At 40.3% G+C, this 23947-nt stretch overlaps 2 protein-coding genes across 3 annotated transcripts; one reads left to right on the top strand and one right to left on the bottom strand.

Moving 5' to 3' along the window:
• The first annotated feature begins 435 nt into the window (after window positions 1-435).
• On the top strand, window positions 436-7518 carry LOC307236519 (transmembrane protein 205). 2 transcript variants are annotated; one of them, XM_080008969.1, is made up of 4 exons: window positions 436-478; window positions 3030-3140; window positions 3988-4151; window positions 5292-7518. In XM_080008969.1, exons 2-4 carry the CDS (start codon window positions 3041-3043, stop codon window positions 5592-5594), a joined length of 567 nt encoding a protein of 188 aa, XP_079865095.1. In that variant the 5' UTR covers window positions 436-478; window positions 3030-3040; the 3' UTR covers window positions 5595-7518. The 2 variants fall into 2 exon arrangements, with proteins under 2 accessions (XP_079865095.1, XP_079865096.1); XM_080008970.1 differs by lacking the exon at window positions 436-478 and adding an exon at window positions 524-614.
• Window positions 7519-10957: 3439 nt separating this feature from the next.
• LOC307235840 (nucleotide sugar transporter SLC35D2-like) lies at window positions 10958-23768 on the bottom strand. Its single transcript, XM_080008088.1, has 12 exons — window positions 23610-23768; window positions 20643-20676; window positions 20451-20537; window positions 20264-20331; window positions 19284-19355; window positions 19063-19131; window positions 18750-18852; window positions 17042-17134; window positions 14813-14880; window positions 14360-14438; window positions 14172-14254; window positions 10958-12544 (listed from the first exon to the last, which is right to left on the bottom strand). Exons 1-12 carry the CDS (start codon window positions 23717-23719, stop codon window positions 12439-12441), a joined length of 972 nt encoding a protein of 323 aa, XP_079864214.1. The 5' UTR covers window positions 23720-23768; the 3' UTR covers window positions 10958-12438.
• Window positions 23769-23947: the final 179 nt, after the last annotated feature.

Genomic DNA, 23947 nt, shown 5'->3' with positions numbered 1-23947 from the left:
ATTAAGTAAATATGATCCAACAAGTTAAAAAAAAAAACAACATATATATATATATCCTAAACAATACATATAAAGATACAAATATACGCATGCGTGTAACCTCGTTCCTCGTTCATATCAAGTGCCAAGGGATAGGAAGATATAAAAATAAAAAACATGAACGATATATCTACAACAGTTATATATGTACATATATAATCGTATCAGTATTATGGTGTACTATTCGGTTCAAAACAAATGTGTAATCTCGCGGCTAAGCAGCGCCCTTGGACACCGTGGCAAGATGGCGACGCCGTGGACGCATCACGGCAGGTGGTCTCAGCGGCGAACCGGCGTCTCGGGTCGTATATCCATGGTTACAGTGCTGTGCTGCGACCGCGGCTCTCCGGCAGGGGGCGCTCTGCCGTGTGGCGGCTTCGGCGTTGAGTTCCACTTCGGCGCGGCTCCGCTGGAATAAACAGCTGATCCGAGGTGCACAGTAAGTTGTCAGAGGGGGCTTTTCTGCAGCGCTGCGTGCTGCATACGCGTACATACTCCGATCGTCAGAGAATACTGTGTCCGTGTCGACGCGTTTCCTTGAGTTTGGTTCTTATTCCGTTTTTCAGGATTTCAAGGTTAAGTAACCGAAGTGCTCTCTCCGGGGGCGACCGGGTCTTTTTAGGGATTGGAAGGTTCAGGAAGTCTGTCAAACTCTGCAACATGGTGCTTACATGGCAGGCATACGGGTTCTTCTCACCGTGATCTGATTTTACGTGCTGCGATCACGGATCAATGCTGTGGGATGCGGGATCGATCGGCTGGTGTCATCCAGCCTGCTGAGGTGTTATTATAATAATTATGATGGTAACAGTAATTATTATTATTATTCTCATAATCTGGGTGAAAAGTCAAGGCAACACCGCCAAACATGGGAGCAATGCGGAAGTTAAATTACTTGCGGCTGGTTTTGCGTTGAAACTAATTCTTAAACAGTATTAAATTAACAAACTAAAACAATTTACTGCATTGATTTAATCTGACACTGACACGTGTGTGTGTGTCTGTGTGTGTGTGTGTATATATATATATATATATATATATATATATATATATATATATATATATATATATATATATATATAATTTTCATACAACCAGATTGTCAACCTCTCTCTGTACCGATATGCCCCCTCACCTTGATCACCTTGAACCCAAAGAAGAGTCTTAAAACCATTCATCTGGATGACTATAATAAAGTTTTTTTTTTTAAAGTTTGTGAAAAGGTGGAAACTAAACATGTTAACACACTTAACCTTTAAAGAAATTAATAAAATACATGAAAACGTGACTAATAAACAAGATTAAACTCTCTTTTTGGACTCAAAGGAGGTTCAACCTTTGAGACATTCGCTTAATTTATAAATTATAGTAAAATGCAACAAGTGCACATTTTTGGCCGGTATTTCTATTAAGTTTTATCTGCTGTATGTGTTTCTCTAGAAATGCCTGTAAGTATGTAATGATTGACTTAATTAGAATCGCACAATTGTAAATGACTTAAGCCATGTTGCATCTGGATTTCAGACAAACATTGATTTCTGACACCGAAACCTCACTTTCCCAAATTTGTGGGATTCTGTGTGAGGTGGGCTTTAGAATGGAGAGAACAAGGTAGAAAGGGATTATTTAGCTGCACATAAGAGCACAAAGGAAGGGAGGAGAGGTAGAGCAGAGAGATAAGAACCTCGCTGCTACTGTTATTTTTACTACAGTACTTTTACTACAGTAATGTCAGGGTATTAGTATACCCCGTATAAGTAGTACAATAAGTAGTATAATAAGTACTGCAATAAGCAGTATAATAAGCAGTAAAATAAGTAGTTTAATAAGTAGTACAATAAGTAGTATAGTAGGTAGTACAATAAGTAGTGTAGTACAGTAAGTAGTACAATAAGTGGTACAGTACAATAGGTAGTACAATAAATAGTATAGTACAGTACATAGTACAATAAATAGTATAGTACAGTATGTAGTACAATAAATAGTAAAATAAGTAGTACAATAAGTAGTATAGTAAGTAGTTAAATAAGTAGTATAATATGTATTCCAATAAGTAGTATTGTACGCAGTACAATATGTAGTATAGTAGGTAGTACAATAAGTAGTGTAGTACAGTAAGTAGTACAATAAGTGGTCTTGTACAATAGGTGGTACAATAAATAGTATAGTATAGTACATAGTACAATAAGTAGTAAAACAAGTAATATAAGTAGGACAATAAGTAGTATAATATGTAGAACAATAAGCAGTATAATAAGTAGTAAAATAAGTAGTATTGTACGCAGTACAATATGTAGTATAGTAGGTAGTACAATAAGTAGTGTAGTACAGTAAGTAGTACAATAAGTGGTCTAGTACAATAGGTAGTACAATAAATAGTATAGTACAGTACATAGTACAATAAGTAGTAAAACAAGTAATATAAGTAGTACAATAACTAATATAGTACATAGTACAATAGGTAGTACAGTTAATAGTATTGTACAATGCATAGTACAATAAGTAGTAAAATAAGTTGTGTAGTATGTAGTACAATAAGTAGTACAAAAAGAGTGGGGGTAAGAGAGGGATGGAGAACGTGTCCCCATCACGCCCAGTGCTTGTCTTGTTACATAAGGAAACAGAGTCAAATAAAAGAAGCTACTTCTAAACTGAAAACACAGTGTTGGGGACACAGATCATGGGCGACCCATCGCTGGCGCATGGTTACTGTCAGGGAGGGAGCAGTTGGGGATTTCTTTTAATTATGTGCTTATGTTTACAATTATATATTGAGGGGGAAGGTGGGGTCTGGGACCCCCTGTCTCCCCCGTAATTTCCGCCCCTGACCTCCTCCACCTCCTCGTCCTACTCCTCCTCTTCATCTTTCTCCTCCCCCCCCCCCTCTTCTTCTTTCTTCTGCTCTTCCTCTTCCTCTTCCTCTTTGCCCCCCGTCCTTTCCCTCCTCCACCTCTTTCCTCCTCTTCCTCATCTCCCTCCTCCTCTTCCAGGAGGGAGCAGCATGTCGACGGACCGAGATCCGAACCCGATGGTCAAACTGCTGCAGCTGCTGCTCCTCTCCACATACTGGGGCATGCAGATCTGGGTCACCTTCATCTCCAGTCAGTAGCACCTGCACCCACAGCCTCACAATACCCTTTTGATCAATACCTCGACACATAACTATGCACAATTTGACAATATTTTAGTGGGTGACTTTTGATGCTTTCATGTGACATTTACACACAATAAATTATTTAGAAACAATAATCATTAATTCAGAAAACGGCATTGCCTACTGTAGTGCTTCTTGAAGACACATATCACAATATTGATAAGATATCAATACATTGCTCAGTCCTACCTGAGCTCAGTGCTTTTCAGACATTTTGTCGTATGTCTGAACTGTTCAGTTGACGATTTCATTAAATGAATGTTTTTGTATGTTAGAACTTTATTTTCCAATTTTAACCATTGAAAATTTTCAACTAACCATCTCAAGATTTTAACAATATGAGATCCGAGCCCTGGGGAAGTTTTGAATTTTGGGGAATAATGCCCTGAAACTCACTTTTGTTCCTTTGTGTTTTAGTGCAATGTTCAAACAGACAAAAATGAAGACGAAAGAAGAAAAACATAGAATTCTAAATTAAAAGCAGTTATCTTGGTATATATCAATGTCATGCACAGTTCCCTTCGATTAGCGTAATCATAAATGTTGTCGTATCTCCCAGCCCTTCCTCGTCTCTTACCTTAAAAGCTACACTTTTTGGGGAAATCGTCCATTAGTCTATCCTCCCCATATTCAAATGGGAAGGTCGATGCCAGTTTCATCCCTGTGGGTCCAGTACAGCGACAGCAACGGGCCGCATGCTCACTGTGTTATCTCAATGAATGGCTGCGGATGGGATCAGCGAGCCGAGCTCGTGTCAAATTGACAAAACTGATCATGACTTTTTGTTTCTCCAGGCTTCGTGATGGACAACCACCTGAATAGACACACGTACGGCTTCATCCAGAGCCGCTTGGTTCCCTTCTACCTCCACCTGGGGTCAGTGTGCGCCTTCCTCAACCTGACCCTCTACGCTGTGTACCACCCCAGCGAGCTGCTGGACGACAGGGAGGCCTTCCAGGTGTGGAGAGCGCAAGCACAAATACCCTGACACCAAATGACTCTCGGGAAAGTGAAATGACCAAAATGATATTTCTACTTAAGTAACAGTATATAAGTACTTTCTCTTAATTGGACTTGTACTCCAGTGTCCTCATGTAACTCAGTCTACACCGATCAGCCACAGCATTATAACCACCACCACCACACCCCTGCTAACACCCGCTTACAGATGACAACCGGCATTTGTCATCAGTGGAAAAGGAAAAACCCGGATATCAGTCCCGGGTCAAATGATCCTGCGATAGACAAAGCTTTTTATCGGCTTCACCTCCGATCTGCTCCGATATAAACAGGAGACCAGGGTAGACCCCCTGATTTTGAACCCTTTACCTGCGCAATGCAACACGCGTTGAGGTTCCCGACACTGGTGCGTTAATAGACAGGAATGTCCGTGTATAAGGGCTGAACGATTAATCAAATTCGAATTGACATTGCAATTTAACAGAACACAATTTTGAAATTGTGAAGCCTGCTATTAAAAAAAAAGAAAGGGGGGGGGGGGCAGGGGGGTTTCGATGGCACGCTTGCACTCGGGCGCTCAAACAGTGTATTTTTATTTAATTTTACATCTGATGAAACGAAACAAGTGCATATGGAACGAAACTGTGCGTAATGGGGACACTTTCTCTGAGCAACCCGCTGCCCACCCTCCGTGCTTGTCCCGGTCAGACCCGCTGCTCCGGCACGTCGGTGGTGAGCTGTGCTGTGTTGCTGGCAGGGCTCAGGACACCTGTAGAGACGGGACAGAGCCTCTTCCAGAATAATGAGTCTGTTTGTTTTTTTGTTGTTTTTTTTTACCTTTTTTTTTTTTTAATTTGATGAGCATAAAGCTGTCCCTGCGTCAATAAATTTCATCACAACACGTAGGCCTGGCCTACAGGAAAGAGCAGAAAAATTCATACTCACTGTATGAATGTATGTATGTACACTTCATAGATTACTATTGACGCTTTTTTACTAAATTACTATACTGCAATAACAAGGATTTTTTATTTCACTTTATTACTTCCCACCACAAAGAGGGAAGAGGTTTTCTTGTCTTTTAAAGATCCGTCCACCCCCACCCACCCCCACTCCCACCCCCCCCCCCCACCACCAGATCTTCATCTTCTTCGTGTCGGTGACAGTGGCAGCGGTCAACGCCCAGTGGTTCGGCCAGATGACCTCAGAGATCATGGCGGACATGCACCTGGTGGAGCAGGCGTGCGGGCTGGGCCAGGACATCGGGCTCTCGTCTAACCGCGAGGCCTACGCCAAGCTGAGCGACACCGACGCCAAGTACCGGCACCTGAGTGGACGCCTCTGGCTCTACAGGCTGCTCTCCTCGCTCTGCAACCTCTGCTGCATCGCATGCAACCTCCACAGCCTCTGCTACATGGCTGAGAACCTGGTGACCCTCTGAAGGTCACTGGGTGCCTGGTGAAGGTCACTGGGTGCCTGGTGAAGGTCACTGGGTTCTTTATGACCTTGTTAAGGTCAACAGGATCCTTGTGAAGGTCACCGGGTTCCTTGTGAAGGTCAACAGCCCTCCTCTGACCTTGTGAAGGTCACCATGTTCCTTCCGACCTTTTGAAAGTCAATTGGTTCCCTGTGAAGGTCACCGGGTTCATACAATAAGTGTATGAAGTGTGAGAACCTCTGTATCAACAAAAAAGATGAGACGCTATTGTTTTATTGATTTATTGTGAGAAATTCATTTTCACACTTTTCCTGTTCGGTGAGTTGTCCTCATTTTATTTCTTTGTAGTTTATTTTGAGACTGTCGCGGTCGCTGCAGCTTCGTTTCTGCAGGTTCTAGACTGGCATGAGCCACTAACGTGGCTGCCGGCACAGTCACTGTCATTTCCTTGATGAAAGTTTCAGTTTGTTTTAATGAAGACTTCTAAATGCGGGGGAATGTTTCCGACAAGCTTTTCTTTTCTTTCTTTTCAATACCAGACAACCCGTCATATTGAACGCGGTGGTAGCTGCATGTTTTTTGAACAACCGAGCGATGGAAATGTTTTTGTTTCCAGGATCGTTCGCACGCCGCACGGTCCAGTTTTTCAGGTTGAGGATGGGACACTCTCTGGCGCAGGTTCCAGAACTTCAGGATTGTCTGGGTTTGCCTCTTGTTTCCCAGTGGACAGAAAACGTAGTTGTTATGTAGTTATTGTTCAATAGCAGAAAGTTTGTTGGTACATGTTTAACACAAATTGTAGTCTTTTAGGGTTTTTAATATGGTTATTTATGAAAGTGATTTAAATCCGATGCGGATCCCACGGCACTTCCCATTCGGAATCCCCACACTCCCCGATGATAGTGAATGAGGATCAGTCCACACTGAGGAGCTGGGACTTATTTTTTCACACATTCACATCTGTGATTGGACTCGGTGCTCACTTAATATTAATAATAATAATAATAATAATAATAATAATATTAACAACAATAATAATAATATTAACAATAATAATAATAATTGTAATAATAATAATAATAATACACTTTCACAAAGCTGTTTTACTTCAAAGATCTACATCTCTGTAAATACTCAGTTAAGCTTATAGCATAAGTAATAAGCATCCAGTGGATTCATTTATTTTTCTTCTTTGGTCTTCTCAAAGTATTTAGGGACTTCATCGAAATGCACAGCAGATGACTTTTCAGGGATTTCATTTGGGCTCATTTTTTCACTTTTGCGCTGAAGTCCTTTTGCTTTTTTTCCTCTCTCTTTTGGTCTATCAAACAAAAATAACCTTTACGTTGCATCTGACTGCTGATTGGTGTGTAGTAACAAAAGGTCTAAGAATCAAAAAAAAAAAGTGCTGAAATTCGTGCCACTGTCTGCACTTTTCAGTTATAAAATTGAAAAGGTTTTCTAACCGGCATGTTTTTTTTTTAATCCTCACATTCTTGCAGACTTCTGAAATCGGTACAGTGTGATTTAGTGAGTTCACTCTGTTGCCCTCTTTGTATTCCAGGGTCTCGTAGGACAAAGAAAGTGAGTTTTTATTTTTCTCGTTTCTGTCTTCCTGCCCGACCCGTTGCTGAACATCTGTGATGAGAAATAAGGATTTTTTTTTTTTTTTTTAATTCTTATTTATTTGTACAAAGCTATGAATAATGAAGACACTCACTGAGCTTCACATGTGCCTTCAGCCTTTTATTAGGAAATATGTTTTTATAATGTTCACTGGCCTTCCCTATGTATTCGTCATGTTGAATTGGAATTTATATCCGTTTGATCTGGTGATTGAACAGCTCAAAATGTTTGGTCTGAAGGTTTTCATTGAGGTAATATGTTTGGGTTTGCATAAAATAAAAATCATATTTTACAATATAAACATTTTGAGAGCGTGTCAAATCAATTAAAATCCACACGCTGTTTTGCATGAGTGCCACCATGCCTTTGTATGGCCAGTAGGGGGACGCTGTCGATCTGCTCGTCTTAACAGAGCTTAAATCACTCAGGGAAAGGGGAGATCTTTACTTGATCACAGTGGCGTGAACTGGATGCTGGATGCCCCTTTGCTTGGAAAAAAACACAGCAAAAGTGCCCTATAGGTGCCCGTACGTTAGGGGAAACATTAGAAAGTGCCCCTACGACAGAGAGAAAGAAAAAGTGCCCTCTAGAGCGCGCCTGTGATAAAGAAGACATTAGAAAGTGTCCTCTGGAGTGCACCTACGACAGAGAATCCATGAGAAAGTGCCCCTATGATAAAGAAAGACAATACAATAGAGCAGGCCTGGCCAACCCGCGGCTCTTTGGCTGGTTTCATGCGGCTCTTTCACATGACAAGCGTCAAAAACTCAGAACAAAAAAAAGCGCAGCCATTCATTCCCTATTGTGATTATAAAATCGCTATGATGTATCACTCGTTTTCCACCGCGGATCACTTCCTCATTTACTCAAAGCGAACAGCAGCAGGAGTCATGTCCCATTAACGCCTGTTTTATTAGTCCAAATGCCGCGTTTACACCAAAAGCGCCTCCATACAAAGTCAACGCGGCATTAGGACTAATAAAACACCAAATAAGATTCAAAAAAATTTGGAAGTTTATTTTCAACACTATTGACATGGTTAGTAGTCAACATATAAGATGGATCGGCCGGTGAATTGCGTTGCGTATCCGACATCTCCGATGGAGAACTGTGAGGGCTGGAGGGGTGTGTGTGTGTGTGTGTGCGTGTGTGTGTGTGTGTGTGTGTGTGTGTGTGTGTGTGTGTGTGTGTGTGTGTGTGTGTGTGTGTGTGTGTGTGTGTGTGTCGCGACTCGCGAGCTGCAGGAGGAGGACCGACTGAAAGCTGCTTTAAGGGAAGGGACCATTGAGTTCTGGAGAAGTGTGCCAATGGAAAAATGCCCCAATGTCAAACGGGCTGCGCTTAAGATACTGTCAATGACACCCATGTGAAAGAATTGCTTCGAGTGGCAACAACGGAATTCAAGCCAGATTTGAAGAGCATTGTTCAAGATAAGGAATGCCAGAAGTCCCACTAAGCAACATGCATAGTAAGAGAAAAACGCTATTGTTAATTATTATATTTTTGTTTGTGGACTTGGTTGAACTGAGAGGTATACCGCGGAAACGCAGTACTTTCAGTACTTACAGTACTTACTTTTTTTTTTTCAAAAATGTGGCCAGGACTCCGGAACACCTAGTCCCAGGTATATGTGGATGGCCAAAGCATCAGATCGTGTATGGTAGGCAAGAGCCAAAACTGATTCTTAAAGGTTAGGGTTTAAGGGACACTATTGAATAAATTGACCCAACATGAAAAAAATACATCCTTATCATTAAACCCGAAGTCCAATTCCCCCCTCTATGAATAAATAAACAACAGTACTTTTTGAACTGAGAGTTTGTGTGTGTGAGACAGTGCAAACAATGTTATATTTTTGTTTGTGGACTTGGTTGAACTGAGAGTTTGTGTGTGTGAGACAGTGCACACAATGTTAATTGTTGAAAATAACTGGCCTGTGGTCTTAGTACTCCTTCCATCCATCCATCTTCAACCGATTATCCTTAGTCGGGTCGCGGGGGCTAGGAGTCAATTTCTGTCATTATCATGTTGGTGTGTGACATTTACAATAAATCTGGCTGAGCAGAGGTCTGTGTGTGTGTGTGTGAGGAAGGGATGGGGTGATGTTCATGTGTGCCCATGTGTATGATGTGGCTCTTTGCAGTAACACAGTAAAAAAAGTGGCTCTTAGTCTCTGACTGGTTGGCCACCCCTGCAATAGAGAACCTTGTGTAGGGCCCTCTCAGGTATGCAGTGTTTAGTCCCTTTTGAATGGAACCCTGGTGCACTTACCCCCTTGCTGGGTTCGTTTGTGCAGGTGTGAAACAAGGCCAAAAACAATCAGGTCTCAGGCCGCTTCCAGGCGAAACCGTAGTGCGGTCTGAATGCAATGACAGCACAATTCAACTCTGATTCAACCCGAGTGCAGGAAGTCAACCAAACGCATCATGGGTTGTTTACATGCGAGCTGGCTACGTTGGTACTGAGCAGGAACGCTATCTTCCAAATGTGCTTGGTAGGAACACTAAAGCTGAGTTACTGCCATTATTAGCAAACGTAACTGTGACACCGGCTCTGGCCTCTGTTGATTTCTGTGGTTTCTACAGTTTGGGCACCAGTGTTGCCAGAAGAAAAATATAGCAATATGGTACTGCGACTTTGAAATGATCGTTTTTCACAAAAACTGTTGCATATACTGAAACGACCCGTGAAGGAGACAGGATACTACATTGAATGGCAAAACAATGTCATAAGTACTGTTACAAGGCCATAGTCACACTACTCCAGATATGGCTTTGTGCCATCCAGTCACAATCCACACCAGCAACTACGCGACCTTGACACTTGACTGATTGGGTGTAGAAATTCCTCTGACTGATGGGTTCACAGTAGATCCAGGATCAGATACGTACGGCCCGGGTGAATACACTGATCTGGAGCCAGCACTGGGAAGCAAAGTCACTGTTGCCCTCAAACGAATCGAAAAAACAAGGTTTCATTGAAATGGCAAAACGTTTGTACCTTTCGGCTTTTTTGGAATTATTGATCGTGTATCCACAGTGGTTAAAATGATCCTGCATCTGGCAACCCTGATGCGCACTTGTAAAAGGTTTGTTTATATGTATATATAAACAAACCTTTTTGTCCCTCTATATTTTTGACCAACAAATGAGTCCTTGGTATGTTTAACGCACCACTCTTCGTGCAGTGTGAATCCGAATCAGAAGAAATAGAAATTGAACCAAAAGCATCATGTTCACCCTGACAAAGACCAGTAGGTGAGAAAACCCCTTAAGGTGCTCTTCCACTATTAGATTCTCAGATCTTATGCTGCTGATCAAATATTCCTTTGTCAAGAAAGCCAATATTGGCTTTGTCAAGAAAGCCAATTACTGCTGGTGGATACTGAAAGACGAGGGCGCCAGGAAGAAAATATAGAAATATCCAGGGAATCTGATCAAAACTAGTGAAAGACGAAGTAGTTTAATACAACTCGCCAGTAAAGTCAGTGGTAGCGGCACGGTGGCTTGGTGGTAAGCAGTGATACCTGACACCAGGAAGATTCTGCGTTCCAACCCTTCTTGGGTGTTCTCACGAACACACTCCTGACGAGGCTGTTGAGCAAGGCATTGACGTATAGAGTGGTTGCAGCGCCTAGATGGGGATCTACGCATCGGCAGGATAGTGGCTACGGGATCAATGAACATTAAATGAGGAGTGTTTGGAGATGAGGTATTTCTCTTTTTAATGTGTGAGTAAAAGTTCTGTGCTCTTACTTGGCTCTGTCTTCAAAGCCACTTCCCTTCAATAATACGTACGAGACAGATCAGTGTCAATAACACACAAGTCAATTAATTTACAATATGAATGTTTAAAAAAAAAAAATCATAAAAATAAATACAAAAAAAGTACCAAGTACACCCATTCAATAATGTGGTGAATGCACGGATGGCAGTTAGAAATGTATAAAAACACAGCGTTCGCGCCACTGCTCGTAGAAAGTAACACTTTGAAAATCCTGAAATATACATTTTTAACTTTAAAAGTTAAAGTACCATCAAACCTGGCCCAGGTGAAGTAGCTTGAGACACTTAATACTTATCTTATCTTCACCCTTTACCATTGCCATGTAGAAAAGTGCCATTAAAGAGTCTTCAAATCAGCTCACATTAAAACAAACAATACAGGAATAGAACCAGAATCTCTGTTGGTTGCCTCTCAACCGGTAACAGAGAGACCGGAATAATCTGTAATTATCTAACACTGGAGCACGATGTAAACAGTTAGAAACAGCAAATCCCCAAAAAGGCAGCAAATGCATTTAAAGTCACAATTCTAGAGTCTGATAGCCTGTTTCTTCCCTTTGGTTGTGTGTGTGTGTGGTCACTGTCGGTTAAAGGATAGGTTAGATATATTTTAACCCAGGTCTGGAATTAAAATGTTGGTTCACATTAAACTCACATTTATCTGTGTATTTTTTGTTATTTACTTGTGTTGAATAAATCTGGTCAAAAGCAATTTGAGACCTTCTTCTTCGGCATAACATACCAAGACGGTCAATAGTGTGAGCGTCTCATTTTCGAAAAGGGGATTAAACATGTTTAACAAGTCTTACACGTCTGCCCCACTGGTCTGTACAGAGTTTGTCAACAGTCAAGTGTTGAGCAGGTTGTTGCATGAACATTTATAAATGATGAATCGATCAACATTATGACCTGGATTGAGAAATACTGAACCCATCCTTTAATCCCAAACCAGTGAGTGTAACAAAGCGAACCTGATTGAAATAAAACAGCCGAGTGAATTCCTGGTCAAACACAAATTGGAGATTGGACCTTTTTTTTTTTTTTTCTTTTAACTACCAGGATGATCTTTAACGCTTACAATCAGACAAATCCAACGGCTCGCTCCAGACACGTCCCAGTTCCACGTCCACGTTTTGGGGAATGTCCGCTCCCGTCGCACTGTTGTGGCGTAAAAACTCTCTTGAAAAGCCAGGAGCCGAATAAAAACACTGCTTGAAATAAATACTTCAAAAAACAAACAACAACAACAAAAAAAAAAAAAAAAAAAACAGGAAAAGAAAAAGGGTCTTTTAGCTCCACATCCAAGGTGTTCTCCATCAAGCAGATCTCGCAAACCAAAACCACTGAATAAATACCGACCGTACCAATAAAAACAGAATGAAATGTGTTGTTGTTCAGCATTAAAAATAATATAAATGTAAAATCCAGTGTTGGTGTCATACGACGACCTTTCCTTTGATCTCCAGCTTGCTGATCTCACTGGCTTTGTTCGACTGTTCCTCTGTGAAGGTGATGTAGGAGTACACCAGGCTGCCTGCAATACTACACACACACGCACACGCACACACACACACACACACACACACACACACACACACACACACACACACACACACACACACACACCAACTATAAGGTTTCAAACACCTAAACTACACAGTTTAATTAAATTATTATTATTTATTTCACCTGTAGAGGGAAACATTTTCTTATCTTCACTTATTACTTTTTCTTTAGTTTCCTCTTCCTGGTTCACTGTCATTTTTCCAGTTTATTTTTTTGGGTCATTTTTTTCTTTCATTAATTTTAGATACAATTTGTTGTTTATCATTAGGTTTAGTGGTTATTTCCATATTTTCATTTTTCTACCATTGCTTAATCAGTATTATTATGATTGCCTATTTGATGTAAGCTGCTTCGACACTGCAATTTCCCTCCAGGAATGAATATTTGTTCTATCTTTTTATATGATCTATTTTACTACATATGACAACCTGACAATAAAACAAATAATACTGGTAATAAGCATCTCATAGCAGTTATGTTATTGGTTTCAGGGTGAGGGCAAGAAAAATGCATTTTGAAAAGGATTGTTCGGAGGCTTTCATCCTAGCGCTAGGTTGTTGTTATTTACACTAAACATTAATATTTCCATCAGCTTCAAGGCATCATTTTACCGTCTAGCTCTTCAATTAGTCAGTACAGACTAAAAGAGAGGCACTCTGTTTCACTCCTTCAAAATTCTACTTCAGAACGAAGTCGTAAATTAAAAACAATCATTCTGTTTCAACTAGTTTCAACTGTTTCATCTATTACAAATCGACTGCAGCACAGCTTTAAAACCTAATAAGACACGTTTATTTCTATATAATAATAATAATAATAATAATAATAATAATAATAATAATAACAATAACAATAACAATAACAATAATAATAATAATAACAGCTAAACGTAACAGCTGCGTCCTAATTCGGGGTTGTTGGAATGTGTTTCTGTCGAGGAGACAGCGTCTGGATCAAAACAAGACGCAGCTCGACACAAATTCCTCCTCTTTGCGTTTTGCCAGCAGCAAAATCCAAAGCAGCTGGGGCTCGAATTAGAGAAATTTAACTTTGGTTTGTATATTTGACACACGTCAATCTTCTAATATAAAAATACCATCATATTTAGAGTAGGTCAATCACAAACAGGAAATTTAAGTTGATAATAAATAGTCATAAAAATATTCGCAATAAATAATTTAATCGTCCTTTTTGTTTATTTTATTCCATTATTACAGTATAAGCTTATAACATAATGCATGTCTACCGGTTGCAGAAGAGTCATTTATTGCCATTGAACATTTAAAGTTCTACCTAACGCACCTACATGTAATTAACATTTTAGTTGTGGCAACATTTCCCATTTTAATTGTATTTTGCATTTAATATAAATTAAGTACAACTTCTGTTATATTCTTCAACTGTTTATTCCTTGTTTTTATCTTGAATGTATATATTTGTTAATTTAGTGCATATACCCTGACTCTGCACTTGATTTTAAGAAAGTTCGATCTTATACTCATTAGTAAACCAAAAACGGATGGTTAATCTCCAAAAGAAATACAATAATTTCCAATTAGAGCTTACAGAACTTAAGGCAGAATGTAAACATTGTGTCCAGTACCTGATGTTCAGTCCTATGAAGTTGGTCCAGGAGAAGATGTAGTCTCCACTGAACACCATCCCGATGTAGGTGACCAGGATGTTCTGCAGACCGACAGACAGACAGACAGACAGACAGACAACAGACGGACAGAGGGTCAGTGGGATAGACGGACAGGCAGTCAGTGGGACAGACAGAACGCCTCTCACCTTGATGCAGCCCACAATGGTGGTGGTCAGCGCTGAGTTGTACTGCGTGCACAGCACCGTGGAGTACATCAGCACGAAGCTGGAGAGAGGAAGAGAGAACAGAAACAGTCTGAAGCAACATGAAGGAGTTTATAAACAATACATCAAATTATTTCGACGCTAAAATGATATGAAATAAGGTATAAAATAAAGGTACTTAATTATTATCTGCACTTCAACAGACATCTCAAAATTGCTTAATTAATAAAATTTACCCAACAGTCTGAACCAGAACTTGTATAATATAGAACGAAACAAAGGGCAGTCATGTTCTGTCGAAGTTGGAAATGATGGTAAATATTTGATCCAAAATTGAATTTTGTAAATAGGAAGTAAATCGACTTAGTGACTGTTCATACATTTTTGCCAAGAGAAAACTTTGGGAATTGCCTGACGTGATGTGACATGTCTCACCCCATGATGCAGGACAGGATGAACTGTGTGAGGAACAACATGTCTGACCAGCCCTCGTACTCCGCCGCCTGGAGGAGGAATACAGGGAGACACATCAGTCGCTGTTTATTCGGGAGGGCTGCAATATTCATTGCTAGAATTCAAATGCTAGAAGATGTTAATATTGGAATAGTTCTACTGGCATTGGGGCTGGTGGGATTTAAATCATACCAAAAAAAATGTTTTTTTGTAAATTAAATATCATTAAACAAAAAGATATTCAAACACACTAGAAATGATAGCTTTGTACAAAAATATTTTTTTAATTAAAAAATATTTATATATATATTCAATATATTTTAATTAAAATATTTCAATTGAAATCAAGTAAAGTAAAACGTTTTTTTTCTGTGTGACATTTATACCTGTAATGTAAGTCAACATATCAAATGTTTTTAATTATTACACATTTAATACTTGCCCCTGCATCAATGATGTCACCCCCTCAGACCAAATTTCCTGTTATATTAATCAGAATCTATTCTCTGAATACTGAAATGTCCTCCAACCGGTTTCCCTACTGTACTGCATATATAGTCACTAGAACCCACCATGCAATCTCTGAACATATTTTCCAAACTAAAATATGGCGATTTTAGTTTGCTGACATGTTTCTATTGCTTCGGCGTTTATGGAAAGTAAAAAGGAGTCTGCAGTGGAGACAAGGAAGGCTCCTTTAAATAAAGCCAGAGAAATAAAAGAGGGGAAACAACTGAAAACAGAACTATTAAATGACAGCACACACTTTCATTTGCCACTTTATTGAAGTGAAGGCCTCACTTTCCCATGTAAGTCAAAGGACTCCATTCTCATGCAACCCCATTGACTAACATGGGAATGGAGCAGGTTTACGGCTGTTCTGAAAGAAGCCATTAGAGGGGTTGAAGCGCCGTTGGCTTAAATTTTCATTCCAACTCCTTACCCAATAACCTCACACTCAAATATCCCACTAGTTCAAGTAAAACTCTGTTTATTTGGGTTTTTTTTTTTTAAACTAAACCATATTTTTCGATCATTGGGAGTCAGGAGTAATCGGCATCGGATTTTTTAAATTGATACGGTATTTAGAGAATAACTTCAGCCCACGGCCACACAATGGGGCAACCATGACCACGCTCTTTGGCAGAAAACGCAATACTGGCTCAATTTAAAGGATTGTGATGCCAATCAATAGGATTGACTCACAATGATCAAAAAATAAGATTTTGGTTAAAAATACCTTATCCTTAAAAAAAAAACCCAAAAAACCCACAAAGGCAGGATTAGACTATTAATAAATGTGAGGTGACATTAGTTTCAACAAGTGATCGCTAATGAACGTAGAAGATCCAGTCTGTGGATCCTACCAGGAAACTGAAGGATCTGCTGTAGTAACTCTAGTAACTCGTAGCAGCATAAAGGCAGCTTTGTGCCTTTCTACCCCCCTTCCCCACCCAGTCGCAAATTTGGCCCACTGGCGGCTCTGCCCACTCTGAGCAACACACAGATGGCTTGTGTTGAGCGCACACACACACACACACACACACACAGGAATTTATTGACACGTCAAAGGTACGAGGCCTTTAAACCCCATGTTTAGCGACTGTAAAACCATTAGAAGAACTCAGAACTTTAAATGAAGAAAAAGCACAAACACCCTGTCACAAGATTTCTCTAGTAAAAGTAGTTATTCACTTTCTTTAAAATGTACTTAAAGTATTAAAAGTAAAAGTACTTGTCCTATCCAGTATCCTGATATAACAGAGTCTATACTATCTCATAAAGTACTGCTGTAGCTTTTTTTCTGCAGATGATGCTCATGAGGATCCCTATTACAATAAAATAGTATATGATATAATTTTCATATATATATATATATATATATATATATATATATATATATATATATATATATATATATATATATATAGATAGTGATGAAAAATATACTAAAGTAAGGTGGCTGTGTTAGAAATGTAGTGGAGTAAAAACAATAGATATTTGCTTTGAAATGCAGTTGGGTAAAAGTTGTAACTCTCTCTATACTAAAGTAAGTGCAGATGCTTGAAAAGTAACAAAGTACTTTTACTTTGTTACTTTGTTACCACTGGCCATTCATAACGAAAAAATAAAAAATGGTAGATGGTTAATTATAGGTCTCTAAGAAACAGCTGTAACCTTGGAAACGGTCTACACAAACCAACTGCTTACCTTCTGCAGCTCTCCGGTCACGTACGCCAGAAGCAGCGTGGGAAGGATCATAAATAGTGCGTTATAATATAATAAGCCATACTTCCCCAGCTCCTGGAAGGGGGGTGGGGTGGGGGGGGGGTGTTGTCAGAGAGCGGGGGGTGGGGTGGGGGGTCAGAGTAAACAGGATACAAGATGGAACACAGAGTTTCATTCAACAGGTCGAGACACGCAGCACAGAGAGAGAATGACACCATCACACAAGAAGCAAGGGATTTAACCCTGCACTTTATCTCGCTCTCACACACACACACACACACACACACACACACACACACACACACACACACACACACACACACACACACACACACACACACACACACACACACACACACACACACACACACACACACACACACACACACACGTGCATGCAAACTCGCACCAATGTCTATTTCAGTACATTTGTTTCTCATGCTTTGCAGCCGTCATGTTCTAAATGTGGCTCCGGTGCCTCGGCTGTAATGTGAGCACGTGGGTTCTGGTGCTGATCTAGAACTCAGTAAAATCAGCATTTAGCCGAGGTTAAATCAAATATTGCAGCAGTTTTGACCAATACCGCAGTATAGATATTTTGCAGGTTGTACTCTGTGCTTTTGTACAATGTTTGCGCTGCATTCCATTGAAGTTGGAGCTCGGAAAACTCTGACCTCCTACTTGGAAACGTGCAAAGGAACGGCCGTTTAGGTCGGAATTTTGGGGCAACATCACTTGTTCCCTTTGCATGGGTTTTTAATGAGAAAGCTCTAGTAATTCCGATCTAAATTTTGCTCCTGTGCAGATACTTGTAATATCCTAAGCGGACAAACGACACACATTTGCTGCAGGGTCCCTGTTTTCCAGAACAGATGCAATCACATTTAGATCAGAAGTGGGAACTAGCAATTCAGAATCACAGACTTCACACAAGAAACATTTGAGAAACACTCATTAGTAAAGTAATGTGGATATAATGAGCACTGATTAAGAAGCTAGAACAGTCTAGGTAGTTCGGAAAACTGTATTACTTGTTGGTCCAGGAGAAGAACGCTCCTTAAAGACATTTAACTATACAGATACTCATCACCTAACGGCCGAGTTCCGTTCCTAGGACCAGGTCGCTAAGCGAATTGGTCGATAAGCGAGGACCCGTCTAATTTCACGGTACGGGGGTGTGGCCATTGCAAACGCTAGTGTAGTGAATACTGACAGACTGCGGGAACGAGACTGAGACTGAGAACAGTGATGAGTGATGAGATGCTTGACACTGAGACGCCGCGGGTACGTAGTTTACAATAGAGACTAGTCACAGAGCTGGTCGTAAGTCTCAACGGTCTTTAAACAGGTAGGTTGTTCAGTGAGGAGTACCTGTACTCCCATTATTAGAATAAACAAAATCCCAGATGATATCTAGTCTCATATCACAATATTTATATCGCCCAGTCCCACGTTCGACCGACTTTAACAGCACACACTTGAAACCCTGACAGCGAAGGCCTCAAAAACACTCCCGCGTCTCCGTCAAAAACTATTCCGAATATACCGCCCTCCCGTAACGGCAGTCGCTTGGTGTTTCAGAGTTTTCTGAAGGACAGTCCGCGGTCTGTGAATCCAAACATCAAACCCGAGCCAGAAGCAGCGGCTCCTCCACCTCCTCCAGACAATGAAGTCCTTCACCTCCACATACCTTGGAGTCCAGCTTCTGCTTGACGTAGGCCCCGTTGGCGGCCGTCAGCACATCGTTCATGAGGATGAACACGTAGCCTTGCAGGTCGAACGACAGGTCAGCGCTGAGGGCCCCAGATCATAGAGACACATTTCAGAGTCGCAGACGCAGTAAAAAATTAAAAAGGGGATGGCCGACGGGCGTAGAGCCCTGGGCGCCTCTTAACCTCCAACACATGTTCCTAATGGCTCTTAAAAAGTGGTTTCGGAGAGGAGCCGGGCTTTGTAGCGGGGTTAACGGCCGCTAAACCTCCAGGTAAACAGCTCTTCCCTACCTGGCAGCCACGAACGCCCCGAGGATCATAGTGAACACAGTCATCTGGACCGGCCTGGAAAACTTCTTCCTGGTGACGGGGGGAGAGGAAGGCCATGAAAATTGAATCTGACGACACGAGCGTCCACTGGGGTTTTGCGGAGGAAAAGTGACCAGAAAGAATAAAAAAAGATAAATGAAAAATAAAAACATAAAAGAATAATCGTGCGGGAAGCGTCTTACTTGAGCAGCAGTCCCTCGGCGAGCATGGTGAACAAAATGGAGAACCTCCTGAGCACCGTGAACATTGGCAGGCTGGCGGGGGAGGAGGAGGACGCGCAGAGAGAAGGTTTAACAGAAATGTGAAGAATATCTGTTCTATGTAGTTAAAGCTAGACTCAAATTCAATTGACGTTTATGTTGCCGACCAAACGGAATCGGATTCTGAAACCCAAGTAGTTCGTTTATTCAGTGTCAGAGAGCCAAAAAACAAGTGTCATGTCATTGTCTTTATGTAAAGGGATATCCTTGAAATGTTATGATTTTTTAACTGTATTTCTATTGCAACTATAAAAATAAAAACATTTGTATTAAAAATAAGCACTGGTAAGGTACCAAAGGCAAACCTTGACTGCCGGTCGCACTATAGACCGACTTTAACAGGAGTTAAAAAAAAGCGAAGGCCAGAACCAAAACATTTCTGTGTCTTTGTAAATACTATTCAGAATGATCCAAAGCTCTACATGTGGTATGAATAAGACACTGCAATAAGCTCGATGCAGGTTTTACTTTGGGCGCGGCGCTCTGGAAACATGTATTATACTGTTAACTACAGGGAGTGTGACACAGTGTTGATATCTGCTTATTAATTCAAAATCCCATTTTCCAGAATAACACTGAACTGCTAAAATAAGACAAAAAAACCCCCCATATTTTCCAAATAAAATACACTCTAATCTTTCAAGCCCCTTAGAAACGTTAGATCGTGTTTGTCCCATCATTGTTAATTTATTCTACAAATGAATGTACCACAAATTTCACAATATGACCATGTCTTCATTTCATGATGATGCAATGCCTCCGAAAGACAATAAACAGGATTATCCATTCATCATCCAGCCATAATGCGTAATACAAATATCCAAGAAGTTTCCGAAAAGCTGATGGCATGTTTTCCTTTAACCATACTACCTTAAAATTCAAATGATATTAAAATTAATTACTTTAGCCTTTTGGTTCCAAACAGTCCAGTGATTTGATTCCCCACATACAGGAGAGGTAGAGGAAATGTCTGGAGAGGGGAAGTAAATAGAAACGTATCAGATCTCGTTCTGAAAAATCAGTAAATAATCTACAAAATGTAAACAAATCAACAAGGAGGCTTTTTAACACTCAAAAAAATAAAATCACCTTTCCCGGTATGCTCTCATCGAAGTCTGGAAAGCTGATCACCCTGACGGCCTTGCCCACCCACAGCACGACCACCGTAGCCAACATCTGAGCGCAGGTCCAGAAATAAAAAATAAATAAACATTTAATCACATTTTCACACTGCTGAGGAGAGGTCATGCACAATCACATGGTGACACACTTTACACTTACTTGTCCAATCCCGACACATATTGAAGAGGGGAACCTGTAACGGGAAAGGTACAGAAATGAATAGGAAATCAATACGAAAAAATAAATTCTGCAGCTGCGATCCTGATGTTTAGTTACTCAGTGGATCAATGCTGGGAGTTACATGTTGGGTCACATTTGGTTGCATGGATGTAGTTCCTACTGCATGCATGAAGTTTACATCGCATGCATGTAGTTCTTATTGCTTGCATGTAGTTCTTATTTCTTGCATGTAGTTCATATTGCATGTATGTAGTTCATATTGCTTGCATGTAGTTCATATTGCATGCATGTAGTTCATTTTGCTTGCATGTAGTTCATATTGCATGTATGTAGTTCATATTGCTTGCATGTAGTTCATATTGCATGCATGTAGTTCATTTTGCTTGCATGTAGTTCATATTGCTTGCATGTAGTTCATATTGCATGTATGTAGTTCATATTGCTTGCATGTAGTTCATATTGCATGTATGTAGTTCATATTGCATGCATGTAGTTCATATTGCATGCATGTAGTTCATATTGCATGCATGTAGTTCATTTTGCTTGCATGTAGTTCACATTGCATGCATGTAGTTCATTTTGCTTGCATATAGTTCACATTGCTTGCATGTAGTTCACATCACATGCATGTAGTTCACATCACATGCATGTAGTTCTTATTGCTTGCATGTAGTTCATATTGCATGCATGTAGTTCATATTGCATGCATGTAGATCATATTGCTTGCATGTAGTTCATATTGCATGTATGTAGTTCACATTGCATGCATGTAGTTCATTTTGCTTGCACGTAGTTCATATTGCTTGCATGTAGTTCATATTGCTTGCATGTAGTTCATATTGCTTGCATGTAGTTAATATTGCATGTATGTAGTTCATATTGCATGCATGTAGTTCACATTGCATGCATGTAGTTCATTTTGCTTGCATGTAGTTCATATTGCATGTATGTAGTTCATATTGCATGCATGAAGTTCACATTGCTTGCATGTAGTTCATATTGCATGCATGTAGTTCATATTGCATGCATGTAGTTCACATTGCTTGCATGTAGTTCATATTGCATGTATGTAGTTCATATTGCTTGCATGTAGTTCATATTGCATGTATGTAGTTCATATTGCATGCATGTAGTTCATATTGCATGCATGTAGTTCACATTGCTTGCATGTAGTTCATATTGCATGTATGTAGTTCATATTGCTTGCATGTAGTTCATATTGCATGTATGTAGTTCATATTGCATGCATGTAGTTCACATTGCTTGCATGTAGTTCACATTGCATGTATGTAGTTCATATTGCATGTATGTAGTTCACATTGCATGTATGTAGTTCATATTGCATGCATGTAGTTCACATTGCTTGCATGTAGTTCATATTGCATGTATGTAGTTCATATTGCATGCATGTAGTTCACATGGCATGCATGTATTCATTTTGCTTGCATGTAGTTCATATTGCAAGTACAGTGCATTAAAATGATGGAAGGTCAACTCCAAAACACAGTGCAAAAGAAAGTGTAGAGTATAGAGTAATAAATATAACAATATGAACTAAAACAGTAAAACTAAAAGCAAAGAATATGTAGCAAAAATAATGTATATGTAGGAATGTGTGTATGTGTAGGAATACTGTTCATTTTGCAGACCAGTGATGACAACATGTACTATTATTATTATTAGTAGTAGTAGCAGTAGTAGTAGAAGTAGTAGTAGTTGTCTCTTTTGAGCAGAGCAGTCTGTTAAATGACTCGGCACAACTACTGATAAAGTGACATTATCCAGAGACGTGTGCAGATCTGGGTTGAATCCATGTTGGTTATACCTGTGTTAGTAGTTAGATCTGTGTCAGTAGTTAGACCTGTGTTAGTAGTTAGATCTGTGTCAGTAGTTAGATCTGTGTCAGTAGTTAGATTTGTGTCAGTAGTTAGATCTGTGTTAGTAGTTAGACCTGTGTTAGTAGTTAGACCTGTGTTAGTAGTTAGACCTGTGTTAGTAGTTAGATCTGTGTCAGTAGTTAGATCTGTGTCAGTAGTTAGATCTGTGTTAGTAGTTAGACCTGTGTTAGTAGTTAGACCTGTGTTAGTAGTTAGATCTGTGTTAGTAGTTAGATCTGTGTTAGTAGTTAGATCTGTGTTAGTAGTTAGACCTGTGTTAGTAGTTAGACCTGTGTTAGTAGTTAGATCTGTGTTAGTAGTTAGATCTGTGTCAGTAGTTAGATCTGTGTCAGTAGTTAGATCTGTGTCAGTAGTTAGATCTGTGTCAGTAGTTAGATCTGTGTCAGTAGTTAGATCTGTGTCAGTAGTTAGATCTATGTCAGTAGTTGGATCTGTGTCAGTAGTTAGATCTGTGTCAGTAGCTAGATCTGTGTTAGTAGTTAGACCTGTGTTAGTAGTTAGATCTGTGTTAGTAGTTAGACCTGTGTCAGTAGTTAGACCTGTGTCAGTAGTTAGATCTGTGTCAGTAGTTAGATCTGTGTTAGTAGTTAGATCTGTGTTAGTAGTTAGACCTGTGTTAGTAGTTAGATCTGTGTTAGTAGTTAGATCTGTGTCAGTAGTTAGACCTGTGTTAGTAGTTAGATCTGTGTTAGTAGTTAGATCTGTGTTAGTAGTTAGATCTGTGTCAGTAGTTAGACCTGTGTTAGTAGTTAGACCTGTGTTAGTAGTTAGATCTGTGTCAGTAGTTAGACCTGTGTTAGTAGTTAGATCTGTGTTAGTAGTTAGACCTGTGTTAGTAGTTAGATCTGTGTTAGTAGTTAGACCTGTGTTAGTAGTTAGACCTGTGTTAGTAGTTAGATCTGTGTTAGTAGTTAGACCTGTGTTAGTAGTTAGACCTGTGTTAGTAGTTAGACCTGTGTTAGTAGTTAGATCTGTGTTAGGTAGACGTGGGTTAAATAGACCTACGTTAGTTTTATCCGGGTTAAATATATTTGTTTTAATTTCTCACCCGTAGTTGGTCAGGACGCTCTTGTTCACCACCACGATGAGGAAGGAGCTGAAGCCGTAGCAGAGGGCGGCGAACAGCTTGAGGAACACGGTGATGGACTGCTCCGCCATGCCGCCGCCGCTGCTCTCACTCCCTCCGGACCTCCATCGCGACGCGGCTCGAGCCACCGCAGCGCCGGTGTCGAGCCAAAAAGTGAGCGTCTGCCAAAAAGTGATTTCCGTCCACGGGAGCGCGCGCAGCCGGTGTCGACGTCCAGCGCGGGCTGCGGGGCAGAGCCGCGGGATGTCAGACATGATGTGTTTTGCAACTGTCCTCATGCCTCCGCATTATTTCACCTG

The sequence above is a fragment of the Zeus faber genome (assembly GCF_960531495.2).
Source record: "Zeus faber genome assembly, chromosome: 1".
NCBI classification, from domain to species: Eukaryota; Metazoa; Chordata; class Actinopteri; order Zeiformes; family Zeidae; genus Zeus; species Zeus faber.
Note: the sequence above shows the minus strand (reverse complement) of the source record. Positions and strands in the feature narration are given on the sequence as shown.

Coding starts and splice junctions, on each gene's coding strand:
- LOC307236519 (XM_080008969.1), top strand. CDS start 3,041: ATGTCGACGGACCGAGATCCGAACCCGATGGTCAAACTGCTGCAGCTG. Junction 3,141..3,987: donor CTGGGTCACCTTCATCTCCA/GTCAGTAGCACC, acceptor TTGTTTCTCCAG/GCTTCGTGATGGACAACCAC. Junction 4,152..5,291: donor ACGACAGGGAGGCCTTCCAG/GTGTGGAGAGCG, acceptor CCCCACCACCAG/ATCTTCATCTTCTTCGTGTC.
- LOC307235840 (XM_080008088.1), bottom strand. CDS start 23,719: ATGGCGGAGCAGTCCATCACCGTGTTCCTCAAGCTGTTCGCCGCCCTC. Junction 19,132..19,283: donor GCCGAGGGACTGCTGCTCAA/GTAAGACGCTTC, acceptor CCCCGTCACCAG/GAAGAAGTTTTCCAGGCCGG. Junction 14,881..17,041: donor TGACCGGAGAGCTGCAGAAG/GTAAGCAGTTGG, acceptor TTCCTCCTCCAG/GCGGCGGAGTACGAGGGCTG.